The 14712-nt window shown below is 42.1% G+C and overlaps 1 protein-coding gene across 4 annotated transcripts in view; it reads left to right on the top strand.

The window, feature by feature from the left end:
* Window positions 1-14712, top strand: part of CRB1 (crumbs cell polarity complex component 1) — an 828623-nt gene that overhangs the window by 276096 nt on the left and 537815 nt on the right. For all 4 annotated transcript variants that reach the window (XM_085601839.1, XM_085601838.1, XM_085601837.1 and 1 more), the window contains exon 3: window positions 7735-7930. In XM_085601839.1, coding sequence (XP_085457965.1) covers window positions 7735-7930 — 196 coding nt within the window. The remainder of the gene's footprint in view (window positions 1-7734; window positions 7931-14712) is intronic.

Below are 14712 nucleotides of genomic sequence, written 5' to 3'. Positions count from 1 at the left end.
GTGAACGTGCACTATAAATGCTTATGTTATGTTATGGCAGCAATCGTTATTCCAGTCTGATGACACAATTCTCAGCCGGTGTCACTAAGTGGCTGTAAGCTTTAAACGCTGGGAAGAAAGAGTAGAATCGCATGCGCCCCTTAAATGTGAATGTCTACGTCAAACTGCAATTTGGTTGGGGAATTTCAGCCTGGCTGATTGATTCTACATGCATGCTCCTAAAAGAGTTCTGAGCCTTCTTGTATCCTTCTTACAAAGAACCTCAAATGTTGCATTCGATGCTGAACTCTAAGGTAAAAAAGCTAGTCTGGGATCTGAATTGACGTCTGAGTCAGTAATAGAACATATACTGGGTTTAAGGAGGATTAGATGTACCATCTGGAAACATCTTTTAGGGCATGTGGCAGGCAGCTGTAAAATAATGAAGAGAAACACTAGACATAAAAGCTTCACCAAACATGCTGGCTTTTCCGAATTGGTTTGCATTTGTGTTTCACTACCATAATCTCTCATATTATTGCCATTGAACGAAAATAAATATGTACATTTCATACATATATAAACCGTATGCATGCGAAGGCACTCAGTCTAATATTCTATTTCTTAACATTGATGAGTGTGGGGCGGGCCCTGACTCATAAAAGTCAAAGCTTCGAGTGAATAATGAAGCTCTTGTACTTCCCTCTTTCAACAATAGCAATATATAACACATTACACTGTGCAATATCTGCATAGATCGATTATCCCATGACATTTTTCATGTTTCTTTTTTTAAATGGGTGGTTACCAAAATCATGATGGCAAGGGCTTGTTTACATTTGTTCTCTGAGGTGAAAGCACTTTGAAAAAACTGTGCAAATAAATGTAGTTTCCCTGTTTGAAGTTCTCATAACATGCAGTCTGTGAAGCACTCAGCTGTATGTTTTTCTCATGTCAATTTCACTTTACTCCAAAGGTCTTTACACTTTTTGGCTCTGAGCCCTACCCCCCTTAAACAAAATGTTTTGAAGCCCCTTTACAAAACTTTATGGCAAGATGTGGGGGATCAGGAGGGTTGGGGCTTATTAGATCTTTTCAGGGGTGCGTTTTTGTAGCACATGAGCCTCATTAAATGCCAGGCATATAAAAGAGCAAATACATCAAACAAAAACATAAATTGACCAACAAACTCTACTCCCCATGTTTCGGGTGATGTGTGACCCCCACACTTCAATTCCCAGATGCATCAGCGCATGCTGCACTAATGATAGCTGCAGCCCTGAGTAGCAGGGTTTGTCCTCTGCCTCTTTCACCCCTTCTACCCATCTCTGGCCATCACTCCAATCTTGGAACAGACCCTATGTCAGGAAAAAAACGAGCTCTCACATGTTGCCCTCCTCTTTGTAGCAAGATGCCCTGAGCCCTAATGCCACGAGGGCAGTCTCCGAAGAGCAAAACCTCCGTCTTCCCGGCATTCAGCTGGTGGAAAGCAGTTTCCTACAGCTGAATGCCGGGAAGACGGAGGTTTAGCTCTTCGGAGACGCCCCTCTCCTCTGAACAACTCACTGGTGGCCTCCAGAACTAGGCACCCCCCCAACCCCGGCTACCACCGTCAAGAACCTCGAAGTGTACCTCGAACAGACCCTCTCCATGAAGAAACACGTCACACACACAGCGGGCTCATGCTTTCACATCTTGGACCTTCTAAGGAAGCTTTTCCCTACCTCCCCTACTCTACCAGAAAGACCCTGACTCAGACCCTGGTACTGAGTAAGCTAGATTACTGCAATGCCCTTCTGATTGCAGCCAACGAGTCCTCATTAGACCGCCTGCAGATGATACAGAACACCGCCGCCCGCCTGGTCTTAAATGCCCCCTACAGTTCAGCCTCTCTCCCCCTCCTTCACCAGCTACATTGGCTGCTCACACGACAACGCGTGAAATTTAAGATATGCTGCCTTACACACAAAGCGATTTGGGGAAACGGACCCTCCTACCTGGTGGAGAGACTTCATCACTACACCCCACACCGGACTCTGCGCTCTAGCTTTAAATCGCTCCTCAAAATCCGCAGGATAAAAAAATCAAGAACGGGAGGAATCTTTGTCTTACCAGGCCCCTCTCATCTGGAACCAACTTCCTCTCGCCTTAAGACAATGCCCTGACCACTGGAAGTTCAGGAAAATCCTGGAAACTGCCCTGTTCTAGCCTGAAGCCCCGGTCACTGCTTCACTGCATATCCAGAGCGCTGAGATACCCTCCCGAGGGTGATTCAAGCGCTATACAAGCTAATAAATCAAATCAAATGCTAGCATGGATAATGAGCCCCCACGCATCTTTTTAAAAGTAAATCAGTAGTACTTGAGGCAGTGGCCCCTCACACTCCTGGACCCTACTGCCACTGCACCTATTTCAATAAAGGGAGCAACTGTCTTGTGAAGCAGGCAGCCTACTCTGCCCCTTGGTAAAACATGGGCCTTCATCTTGCGCCATCCGCCACTCTGCCATCTCTGAGGCCTAAGCTAAGGTGATTCAATTCTCCCCTCTCCTAGGCCATTGATCTGAGGCCCAACTATACATTTGCACAGCAAGTGTGTACTGTGCCCTAGGGCAAGAAAGCATAGTAAAACAGCCATAATTGCGTTTTAGACTGGACTTCGCACTCCATGGCCCCAGTTCCACTGCACCTGCAGCACCAATAATCCATATTCCACAGCCCACACCACTTGGCCATCACTCCTAAAAACTGACGGTCTGCGACTTTGTCCCTAACAAAAAGGGGAAAAGGTCCCAAGTAACAGGGGGACATCGCGGCCCACTTTTGCTTGGGTTTTGTTCCCAGCACAGAAGGAATGACCTGGCCCTCAATGCTAGCAATTAAAATGGCTCCCATCCTCCTTGTTTCTGGTAGCAGCCATAATTGGGGTGTAGTGCACCTTTCTTATTATTTCCCCAGTGCCACTGCACCTGCTGCACTAATGGTAGTGAATCTTCATTAAAAAAGAAATTGTGCGCATATCTTGCCACCTTCCTTAGGGTGTCTCTCTGAGTAAGAGGTCTCTGTCTATTTTTGTAAAAGAAAACAATGAGTCCCCATAGACCTCCCCCTTCTTTGGGCCATTTAGTACTTGAAAGAAATGTAAATCAGTGCAATAGGATAATCACCAAATGTAAAGGCTGGCTGGGAGCAAGTATAGGCTTTACTTTTTGGAGTCACTTGAAGGTAATGTAAGAGTGCAGTGTTTATGAAAGTGTCCTTTTAATGGACTTGTAAAAATGTTTGCACCAGGTACTGTCTGGCTACTTATTACTAATATGTATTTTTAAAAAGCTTTATTTTAGCTTAAACACTAAATCCTTATGTTGCAGTCTATCTCATACTGTCAAATGCAATTTTAAAATAAGGACTTGCATATCCATGGTGCATTCTGTTACAGCATGGGACCTCATTGCAAGTCCCACTGGAATTATGCAATTCTGCGGCCATGGGTTTTACAAATAATAATGAATTTGCCACCTTTGCCTCACAAAGAATTATCTCCTACGTATTCTGCATGAGTTAACAAAAAACTATTCTCGCTCAAACGAATCAAAAGGTACCAAAAAACGTGGCAACCTGTGTTCCTGAGCAATGGTAGCTCTTTTGCAAAAGCTCACTAGTCATCTTTCAGTAGTTTATTGCTGCATTTGGTTGTTAAACCGGTACAAATGAGGTTAAATCTTTGCCCAGACAGTGCTATCATGGGGAAAAATGTCAAAATAATGAAGTAATATAATTGCAAAATATGCCTCATTAGGCTACATAATTTACTTTTTCTTGTTGCTTACTTTGGTCAACCTAGCCGCATAATTTGGTCCTCCTCTGCTGCATAACTCCAGTGGTTCTGCTCATGGCACTTTGAATACATAAGTCACTAATCTGCACTGTGCTAACCATGATTCAATTCTATGACTCTCTGGTCCCACAAACTAACATCTGCAGTGATCGCATTAACCAACTGAGGTTCAATAACCTAAAAGATAGAATTTCCTACTAATTAGTAATTTATTTTTGTTTGCCTGGAGGTGAAAAAACAACAACATTCTTACAGATTATTTTATTGTTTTGAGCCACATCTTTGACCCCGCCCCTACAGTGCTCAAGATCACAGTTGCCTACTTGTGCTACTTTTTTTAGAGTTGTTAATGGGCACCTTGAGGTGCCTCTCCCTGAGAGTGAAGGGGGAGGAGGGGTAAATGATAGCTGCACTTAAATGCTTCATGTAAATGAAGATGGTCTGGAAACATTAAATATAAGCTGTTGCGCTTCCAGACCATCTAAATCACCAAGTGCTTACTGGGACATTTGCGCCCCCTCTGGGAATGCAGACACTGACCCCCGAGGGGGAACGCAACAAAGGACCCCGGGGGGGTGTGGGGGGGGGGTGAGGAGGCTGGAAGGGGAGTCACAGTTGGCAGAACTTTGCTCTACACTGGGATTTGACATTTGCACTGTAGTAACATTGGTGTCAGTATTGTGTGGCCTAGGCAGTGCATTTAGTGGGTGAGTTATGGTTTTAATGTCTTGGGTGTGAGTTATGTTTTGTGTAATTAACTATAACTGCCCAATTTGAGGGGTTTTCTGTTTTATTTCAAAACCAGAACTGCACTTTAACTGACATTTTTCCAAAGAAATTTCAGAGGATTTTATAAAATAAATTATTGAGGTGTTATGAGCAAAAGAAGTCATAATTGTAAAATTATTTTCAGAGGTTTTATGGGACCTCTTGAGTATATACATCATCCATCGGTAATGCTTCTCTATCATCCCCCAGGGCCGCTGTTGAACATTTTCACTGAGTCTGGATGATAATACAAATAAAGCCAGCACTGCACTGGATAGCTGGCTAAGAGAAGCTCTTGACCAAACTGACCCCCTTGTCAAACAAGCTGCTAGGACACAAAAGCCCTGAGCTGGGTGGTCTAACGATGAACTTCTTGCTTCTAAAAAAGAATGAAAGAGACAAGAGCGCCTCTGGGAAAAGAAGTATGACACTTGTTGTATGGTGAATTATAAGATGGCACTGAAAGCATACCACTTCCTTATCTTTCAGCCCAAGCGTTCATACTACTCACAGAAGATTTCAGCTGCTAATAAATCTCTGCATGACATTTTTTAATTATAAAAATTCTCATTTCGTTGCCTCCTTTCTCACCTTCTTCTTTGCCCTCTGAAGATAGTTGCAATGCCCTAACATCCTTTTTTCTTGAAAAAGAAGAGAAAATCCATACCTCCTTTACTACAGACGACAGGGGTCACTTGCAGTTGAAAATGTGGTTTGACCCGGCCACCACCAATGTCTATTTACAGCAAATCAGCCCAATCTCCACTACTGATTTGACTTCCCCCTGCTCCATCATCAAATCTGGTTTTCCCACAGATCTAATTTCCCCAGCACTGTTCTGCTTGACCTCATTCTTGCAGGGACTCACTTTCCAGATGTCACAAAACCCATTTCAGTCATTGATTCGCTTTCTGCAGCAAGGAGTTCCTCAGGGCTAGGCTTTGAGTCCAACTCTTTTTAATGTTTATGTCAGCCCATTGGCTGGGGTCATTGAGCAGTATGGTTTTAATATTGTCTCATAAGCTGATGACACACAATAGTGAGCAGATGGCCTCTTCCCTTTGTGCACATCAGGTGGATTTTACAATTTGTTTGGACCATAACTGTTTACAACGGAATGCTGAGAAGACTGAGGTTCTGGTATTCGGCAAGCATTTCAACATCTGGTCCAATGCTTGGTGACCAGATAACCTTGGCCCTCTACAATCTACCAAGCCCAAGGTTAATAACCTGGGAATCTGGTTTGATGAGAAGCTTTCTTTTGATGCCCAGATTAATGCCCTCACTGGAAAGTGCTTCAGAATATTGAGATCCCTCAAAAGAATTTTTCACCTCCTTCCTGAGTCTGCCCAGAAAACAGTAGTCCAGGCACTGGCCATATCCAGCCTGGACTACTGCAATATTCTGTATCTGGGTGTCACCTTATCGTGTTTGAATAGGCTTCAACGCATGCAAAATACAAAAGCTCGGACACTGCTTGGGCTCTCGAGACAAGCCTCTATTAGCACCACTCTGAAGTAACTGCATTGGTCACCAGTGAAACGGCGAATCCTCTTTAAGGATCTCGCCATTAAATCTGAGGTCAGCCACGACCAAATTGGCCTCCATTCCCAGATTTAAAATACGCTAGAATTGTTGGCTGTGCTTTCAGTCACGTTGCTCCTAAAATCTGGAGCTCATTCCCTGTGGAACTTCGACTAGTCCCCTCCAAACTGATCTTCAGAAAAAATCTGAAAACCTGGCTTTTTGGTTCCAGCTAGGTTGTCCTGTCTATGTACAACTCTTTCACATATTCAGCCTCCTAGTGCTGGGATACTTCGCGTGAAGTAGCCATGCTCTTCAGAAATGGTGCTTTATTGTTATTATTATCTTCTATGAAAGTGGCCCCGGCTGTCCATGTCCATTGACCGTGTGCAGCAGCGTTGACTGCAGTACCTGGCCTTTTGCCATGTTTTGCACACAACTCTCAGTAGGGCCAGGCTGCTGGGCCTGTTCCCAACCCTTTTTGGTGGTCCAACCCCTACTTGTGGCCAGGTCCTGAACCAGCTCACTTGTTCAGAGTGCAAACTCTGTATGGGTTTGGCAATGCGTTAATGTGCTGTAAATGTTTTATGCTGTGATAACTTTTATCTGGATTTGCCCCCAAAAAACGTCAAAATTTTCAACACGTTTCCCGATCTACCAGCTAATTCATGCATCTAAGGACCTGGAATTAGATCCATGAATCCTGTGAGACAAATAGTTATTTTTAAGGTTTTGGGGCAGTTTGGGCCCTTCTGGGACCCCCTTACACCCTGCTTGAAGTTAGGGGATGCTCCCCTTGCCCCATTATCCCCAATCAATGACTTTTTTAAGGATGCATGCCTGAAAAAAGTGCTTTGGCGCTTGGCATACTGTAATAGACACTGCAACAAAAAATTCAATTGTTGCTAGCTAATCACATTGCTCCAATTCTTAAATCCTCCAAGGAGTCGCCAATACTGCATTAGATGAGGGGAAAATGCTCCCACTTTGGTCGTTTTTCAAGGACATTGGAAAAACACAAAGAAGGGATTGGCGAAATGATTGAATTGATGTCAGCCTCTTTTAATTATTCTGTGCTGCATTCCATTCCATTGTTTTTTGCTCACTTCGCCACTACACACAAGGGCCAAACATAGGAAAATCAGCTATGGGCCCTCACCAATTGGAAACACTGCAGCCTGGGCTATTCACCATCGAAATAGGGAAAATGTCGCCATTTTCCAGAAAGCTGGCATACAACGTGCTTTTAGAAGAAAAACACCAAACTCAAGCAAAGCATTCGCCGCACAGGTACTATGATTCAAATGCGTGAGCACTGCATATTTTGTGAAAATGAAATGGCCACTTCCTGCTTAGCATTTCTTCCACCTGACATGTTGACTGACGTGCAGAACTCATCTGGTGAGTTACAGCTTTCCCTGATGACACTTTTGCGCCTTGCTAAAAAAAAAGACTGAAAACGAAGCTCGCATCTCGGAGAGAGGTGACATTGCAAAGCCATTTGCTGAAATTGATGATGTAAAGGAGCGTGAATCATGTTTCATGACAAGATGACTCTTTGCGCAAATCCACAGCTGCAACACTTAACAAATGTCGAATCCTTCTCTTTTTTCTCTTTTTTTTTTAGGTATAAACTGTGAACTGGAGATTGATGAGTGCTTGTCACAGCCTTGTCTGAATGGTGGAAGCTGCCAGGATAATTTTGGCAGCTATTTCTGTACCTGTGCCTCTGGATTCCTGGGTGATTTCTGTGAAATTGACATTGACGAGTGCGCCAGTCAGCCCTGCCTGCAAGGAGGGCAGTGCATAGATGCCACCAACGGGTATGTATCCTTACTCCACAATCTCTCACTTAAACCTTGCACTAATCCACAGAAACTATTGGGAGTGTATGCATAAAATCGCTACGTGAATTGTGCAGCAATGGATAGCTAAATTATGCGGCAGCACTGACTAAATTATGAGGCAGAAAAAGTCAAATGATGTGACTCCGTCTCGCAACTATTGCCTATTTTGTCATTGTAATACACATTATGCACAAGGTGAGGGATTATGTGGCAACTGTGGCAATTACAGAATTACTCTGAAAACACTGCAACTTCAGAATCACCTGATTCCAGTAGCCTTGGTGCAAACTATCAATATCACAATGACTTTTTCTAAATCAGCAAAATTTAGAGGGAAGTGGAGGGTGAATATTCACTAGGAAAGGAGTTCTTGAAGAAGTGGCTGTTTGCCAAAGCTCACTTGTGTGGCATATTCTAGGACCTTCTGTGTAGTTCTGCTTGCATCCTTGCCGGGGATGTCTCCACCCAGTATCTTGTGAAGTCCATAGTCTACAAAATTTGCTCACTCAGTCCCCTGTGATAAGAACCATGCACATAAACAAACATGATAAAGAGTGGAACAAAGTCATCGGGTTGTGATAAGTGATAACTAATCAAGTTCCGATATGTTCATTTCTGCTTTTAAAATACTGGAATCTTGGTATAAAATACTTAGGGTCTCATTTAGAGTTTGGTGCCTAGAATACCCCAAACATGGTGGATGTCCCGTCCTCCATAATACAATAACATCATAGCCTATACCTCTTGTAATACGACAGATTGGCTATCTGCCGAGTTTTGATGGCGTATCCCATCCGCCAAGCTTTGAGTAAAGCCCTTGGACAACCTCATGTTTAATGATTGACACAAACAGACATCAATTCATTTGGCACCCTGCTTCAAAGAAATATTTTTTTTACCATTAACTCTTTCATTATTTTGATTAAAAGAAACAAGCATTGGCAAAGCCACCACGTCAGGCCTTCAGTTTGAAAAGAGCTCTACAGAGAATTATGCTGGGAGAGCCACCTAAAGAGGGAAAGAGCTGGGTGAGTTTAACCAGTAAGGATGCAAGCCTCCAGTAAGAAGCTCATACCCAGTTCCGGATTACCAAATAGACAAACTAGACACTGCCAAGGGGCCACTCTCCTTTTAGGGGCCCCGCGACAACAGATAAAAATAATATTATGGGCTGAAGTTGATTTCCTCCATATTACCACAAGCATTGCAATGCAACAAGCTCAAATCCATGCAGTCTTCCTTACTTTGGAAAACACTTATACAGCGTGTCTTTACAAGTTCAAAACTGCCCAATTTGCTAACATGGGCTACATTTTTAACTATCTAACTCTCTATTAGGGGGTAGGGGGCACTTTTATTTAGTTGCCGGGCCTATTTTTTCCCCCAGTCTGACCTTGAACGCTAATATAAATATCTATTATGCTTAATCAAGGATATGCAGATTGGGGGTATCACAGCCACCGTTGTAGAGTTCATACCGAATGAACTGTGACTTTACGTGTAATGGAATTCATTAATAGGTCAACATCTAAGATAACTGGGAAGATAAATTGGATCATTGGAATGTTTGGAACTCCATTGATGACAGTAGAGTAGCCCAGGGACAATCATGGGGGCTACACATGTTCTGTTTTAGCATGCGAATGTGTGTCTTTCTATTACTCTGTTTTTAATTTTGAATATTCTATGCACAGTGGGTGGAATGTTTTAATATCATTATAGCCTTTCTGCTTTGGGCTATACAAGTTGTTAAAGTCCGTCGCCCTATTTAAGTTCAGGGCCTTTAATAACCATTATATAATGGCTAAATAAAGACAGTAACCCGTACGAAGGAAAGAATTAATATCAGGAATGAAAGCCATATCCATTCTGGGGGCACAGTCATACACATTCTTGCAGCAGCGTACCACAAATACATTACAACACACTTATTATTCATCAAAGAACTTAAAAAGCAAGCAGAATAGCCTAAATAGTAAAGACACAAAACTACAAGCATATTGTATTTTCGAACACAAATAAAGGGAATACCTTATTTTCTTAGGAATGTCAGATCCAAGACAAAATGTTATATGAGGCAATATAGGACATTTTTAGTGAAGGGTTAAAAAATATAACACATCTAAAAAGAGGCTGGGTAAAAATTAACACTGTTACTAACATGCACACATAAATAATCCTATTTTTTCAGCAGTACGCTTAACTGGATCTGGGTGCAGAGATGTTGTAAGGCATGGGCAATGTGGGCCCTGGTTCAGGGCCCCAGCCTTTCAAGGGGGCCCCTGACAGATCCGGCTCTGTTGTGCAGAGTCGTGCCCTGATGACCTTGAACGATTCTTAAACAGATTGTTTTATTTGCTGTAAACAAACAGATTGTTTTAAATGCCGTTTTCCTTTAATTTACTTTTTATGTAGGTGAAATATGATTTTTTTCAACACCGTGCAACATCCTTAAAAAGGTTTCTTTTAAGTCAAATAGAACCTCACATATAAGAAACTGGAGGGAATAACAAAGATTATTTGTAATATGGTAGGTTATAGGCCACTTATACAGTGCACGTTCGCCATAAGGTCTCTTGGGGCTAGGGTAACAAAAGACAGCAGGTAATATTCAGATCAGACATAAGCGTGTTGGAACAACCAGGTTTTTAAAAGCTTTCTAAAACTCGCGGAGATAGGAGATGATCTACCATTGGAGAAAACAGCCTTTACAATGAGGTTTTTACCATGTTGTCCCTGAAATGGCCAAGTTGCTCCCTACCAAATTACTGTCGAATGAATATGCAATGTTACATCGCATGCGGTGCAACGCATGCAATTACATGCAGTCGTTACAATGCATACCATTACATCACAAGTCGTTTCTATGACTTGCTGTAGGGGTGCGCTGGACGTAGGAATAGTATAATTTACTGTTCCAACTCCAGCCTGCGCAACAGTAGGGAAGGTATTGGAATAGTAAATTATACTATTCCTTAGTTTAAAGCGCTCCATACAGCAAGTCGTAGAAACGACTTGCGTTGTAATGGTTAGCATTGTAACAACGCAGTAGTTGTAACAACCTCGTTGTAATCGCATGTGCTGTACCGCATGCAATGTAAACTCTGTGCAACTCATGGCCGATGGACCTTTGTGGCCTGCTGAGAAGTGTAGAGAGGAGAAATAGCTCAGTTAAACATGACCACAATGTATAAGAACCATAACTCTGAAGAATCACAGACTCTGAATCCTAAGTTAGTGGGTTTATTACAAAGCCAAAAACAACTGGATGTACAAGCACCTCATTACGAGGTAGGAGAAGTACATGGGTGCTAATACAAATCTGAACCTACGAGATAATCCTATGCGATGGATCATAAACAGAATGACAATTTCCAGAAGCAACACGCAGGCGATAATTGCCCCCACGTCAAGATCCTTCTTCATCTGTGAATGAATAAAGAACATAAGTCTGTCCCTACACTAACACTATTGTGACATCCCTACCTAGCATTCCCCTGGCAAGATCAGGAAAAGGTGTCAGCGCGTGAAGAATTCCTAAGAAGTACACTCACGTTGTATGGGTCAAGTAGCCAAAGCTATGGAGCTCGTTCTAAGATGCTCCTTCTCTTCCCTTCAATCTCCTCACCTCATCTCCGAACTCCACCCCATGATACTGTACCTAATACAAAATCATAAAACATGCCCACAGATCACCTCCTCTCGCTGGACACTTTCCATAGGTGATTTTCCACATGGTTTCGGAGTTCCCAACACCTGGCTTGGAGATCTTGTTTCCCAGGCCTCTCTCAATGAGAAAGAACACCGTCTCCCAATTATCAGCGCTCCTCGCTCATTTGTATCGCATGCTCCCGAGCCTAACTCTCCTAAACACAAGTACATTATTCTAACTAACAAAGACGATTTTATCCTGCAGCAGAAACGTGAGAACAGAACAAATTCAACACGCACATGAATTTCACTAGCAGCCCTATTCCTCAGCCCCCAGGGAAAATACATTTCACCCCTACAAAAATCGGCCAACATAAGAGTGAATCACATAGGCCTTTCAAATACACACATGAGTGAGCATTTCATTTAGGCCTTTCTACATCATTACATTGCAAAAGGACATCAAATTCATTTTATTACAAACAACTTATGAAATCCTACACATTAAGCATAATTAATGGCATCGAAGTGCAACTTTTATATGAAGCACATTTAAATCAGAATGCGTTGCATCTCATGTGAGCAATTCCGTTAGATAAATACATCAAATTTTATGATTTACGATATTATAACATAATGCTACTTTGTCTCTTTGCATGGCACAACACTTTTCCTACCATTTACACTTTTACGTGTTATTACTGAACACCTTCTAATCATCAAATGTTAACACAACAAAGGAATATATGCGGGTGCGGACCATGCAACATCCTTAAAAAGGTTTCTTTTAGGTCAAACAGAACCTCACATATAAGAAACTGGAAGGGATCATCAAGATTATTTGTAATATGGTATGTTATAGGCCACTTATACAGTGCACGTTCGCCAAAAGGTCTCTTGGCGCAAGGGTAACAAAAGACACCAACTAATATTTAGATCAGACATAATCGTGAAGGAAAAAACAGGTTTTTAAAAAAGATTTCTAGGTAGGAGATGATCGACTATTGGGGAAAATAGCCTTTACAATCAGGTTTTTACCACATTGTACCTTTGCCACTCATTTTTTACCACGCATGTTTTTAGAACGCATATGCTTTTACAACGTATAACTTTACCATGGTTTTAAGATAAGTTCAGGGGTGTGGGATCTCCCCTTACAAATACATTGTTTATATATATAAACAATGTGTGGTAAAGGCATACTCTGTAAAAGCATATGCGATCTAAAAACTGCGGGGAAAAATTGCATGATAAAGGCATGCAGAGTATTTCCATGCATTGTTCCGTCATACAACCCTGGAGAGAGTTCCATGTGCCAGGAGCAGAACAGAAAAGATGGCCCCTCTTCGCCAATTTCGCCAATTTCCTCTTGGCACCATATGTAAGTTATGGTAAGCCGATCTTATATGGTGATTGAGAATGTAACACCGGATTCAGGAGGACACAAAGAAAGGGCTTTTGCCGTGAAGAGCCTTAAAAATAATGCAGGCTGTATTAAAAACTGTAATCTGAGCTACTGGGAGCAATGAAGCTTTTTCATTAAAGGCTTAGTGTGGCAGTGACAAGGCTGACAAAAGACCGGCCGAGCTGCCTGATTTTGAATTAGTTGCAGCCTGATGTGTAGGCCAGTAGGAAGTCCCAGATAAAGGGCGTTGGCATAGTCGATCCAAAAGCAATAAGAATTTGAATAACAGCTTTGTCTGTAAAGTATTTCCGAATTTTCCTTATTCTCCGAAGATGGAAGAAGCAGGAAGATGACACAGCTCCTATATGTGACTTGAGAGATCGATCCTCATCAATGAGAATTCGATGGCTTTTCACAGCTTTCCTTGGGCAAGGGTGGAGGACCCAAGTCAGGGGGCCAGAAGGAGGGGTTCCAATGGGTCAATTAGTTGTTAGTAACCACGATTTCTGTTTTATCCGAGTTTAGCTTAAGATGCTGAAAATTCTTCCAGTCTCAGATATGTAACATGGTGTTTGGTAAAATGCCTAGGATTCCATAGTGTTGTCAATGGTGAAAATCAGCTGCATATTGTCAGTATAGTTGTATATTTTCACGTTTTGCTCCTGAAGGAAATGTATGAGTGGTCGAATGTAAAGGTTGAACAAGTAGGGAGATAAAGAGGATCCCTGTGGTACACCTCAATCTAAAGGGACGTTACCAGAGCAATAACGGGGAGGGAAACTGATTGAGCCCGATCTTTTAGAATGGAGGCCAACCACTTGAGGGCCTTGTCACTTACACTAGAGACGATCTGGCACGGTCAATCAATAGAGCATGATCAACCGTGTCAAATGATCAAGAAGGACCAGTGAACTGACTAATTCCTTGATCCACCTCCTTCCTGATATTATCCATTGCAGCGAGGATAACTGACTCAGTTGAATATAAAGGACAAAAACCATCCTGATGGGAGTCGAAAAAGCTTGATTCCTCCAAAAAAGAGCAAGATGTTGAGCTGCATGAGTCTCTAATAGCTTAGCTAAGTAGGGAAGCAAAGACATTGGTTTATAGGTCTTTAGTATTGTACGGTCATCCCAGGTTTTTTTTAAAAAGGGGAGCACTACAGCCTCCTTGAACTAATGATGGACCTTGTCCTGAGTGAAGGATACATTTAGAAAAGATGTGGCTATATCCGGAAAGCATGAGAAAATTGTTTTTTTGGATGTGAAGGGGACATATGTCATTCGGAAAGTCTTTCTTGATTGTGACCATCAGCTCAGAGAGATACTCTTTACTGATGGCAGGAAAGGCAAACAGTGTCAGATGATTTCTGTCATCTGGTAGGATATCAAAAGTCTGTGAGGTAGATGGAGCACTATTTGTTATGAGTTTTATATTCTCAACAAAAAACGAATTCAGTTCGTCACAGAGAGTTTGAGTGGGAGCACAGGTAGAGATAGTCTATGAGGAATAACAAGTTCTAGAATACATCGTCTCAAAAATGTCCTTTGTTTTATTTTCGCAGTTCAGGATTTTGTTTGTATTAGTAAGCTACTCCTCTATTATAATATTGAAAAAACTTGTCACTATCCTGGAATGCTAGATGTAAACACATTTAGAATTTAGATCAATTTGCCTGTGCTCTGTCAGTGACCTGGCCAAA

The sequence above is a fragment of the Triturus cristatus genome, chromosome 4_2 (assembly GCF_964204655.1).
Source record: "Triturus cristatus chromosome 4_2, aTriCri1.1, whole genome shotgun sequence".
NCBI lineage: Eukaryota > Metazoa > Chordata > Amphibia > Caudata > Salamandridae > Triturus > Triturus cristatus.
The sequence above is the reverse complement of the archived record's forward strand: the minus strand, read 5'-3'. Positions and strand labels throughout refer to the sequence as shown.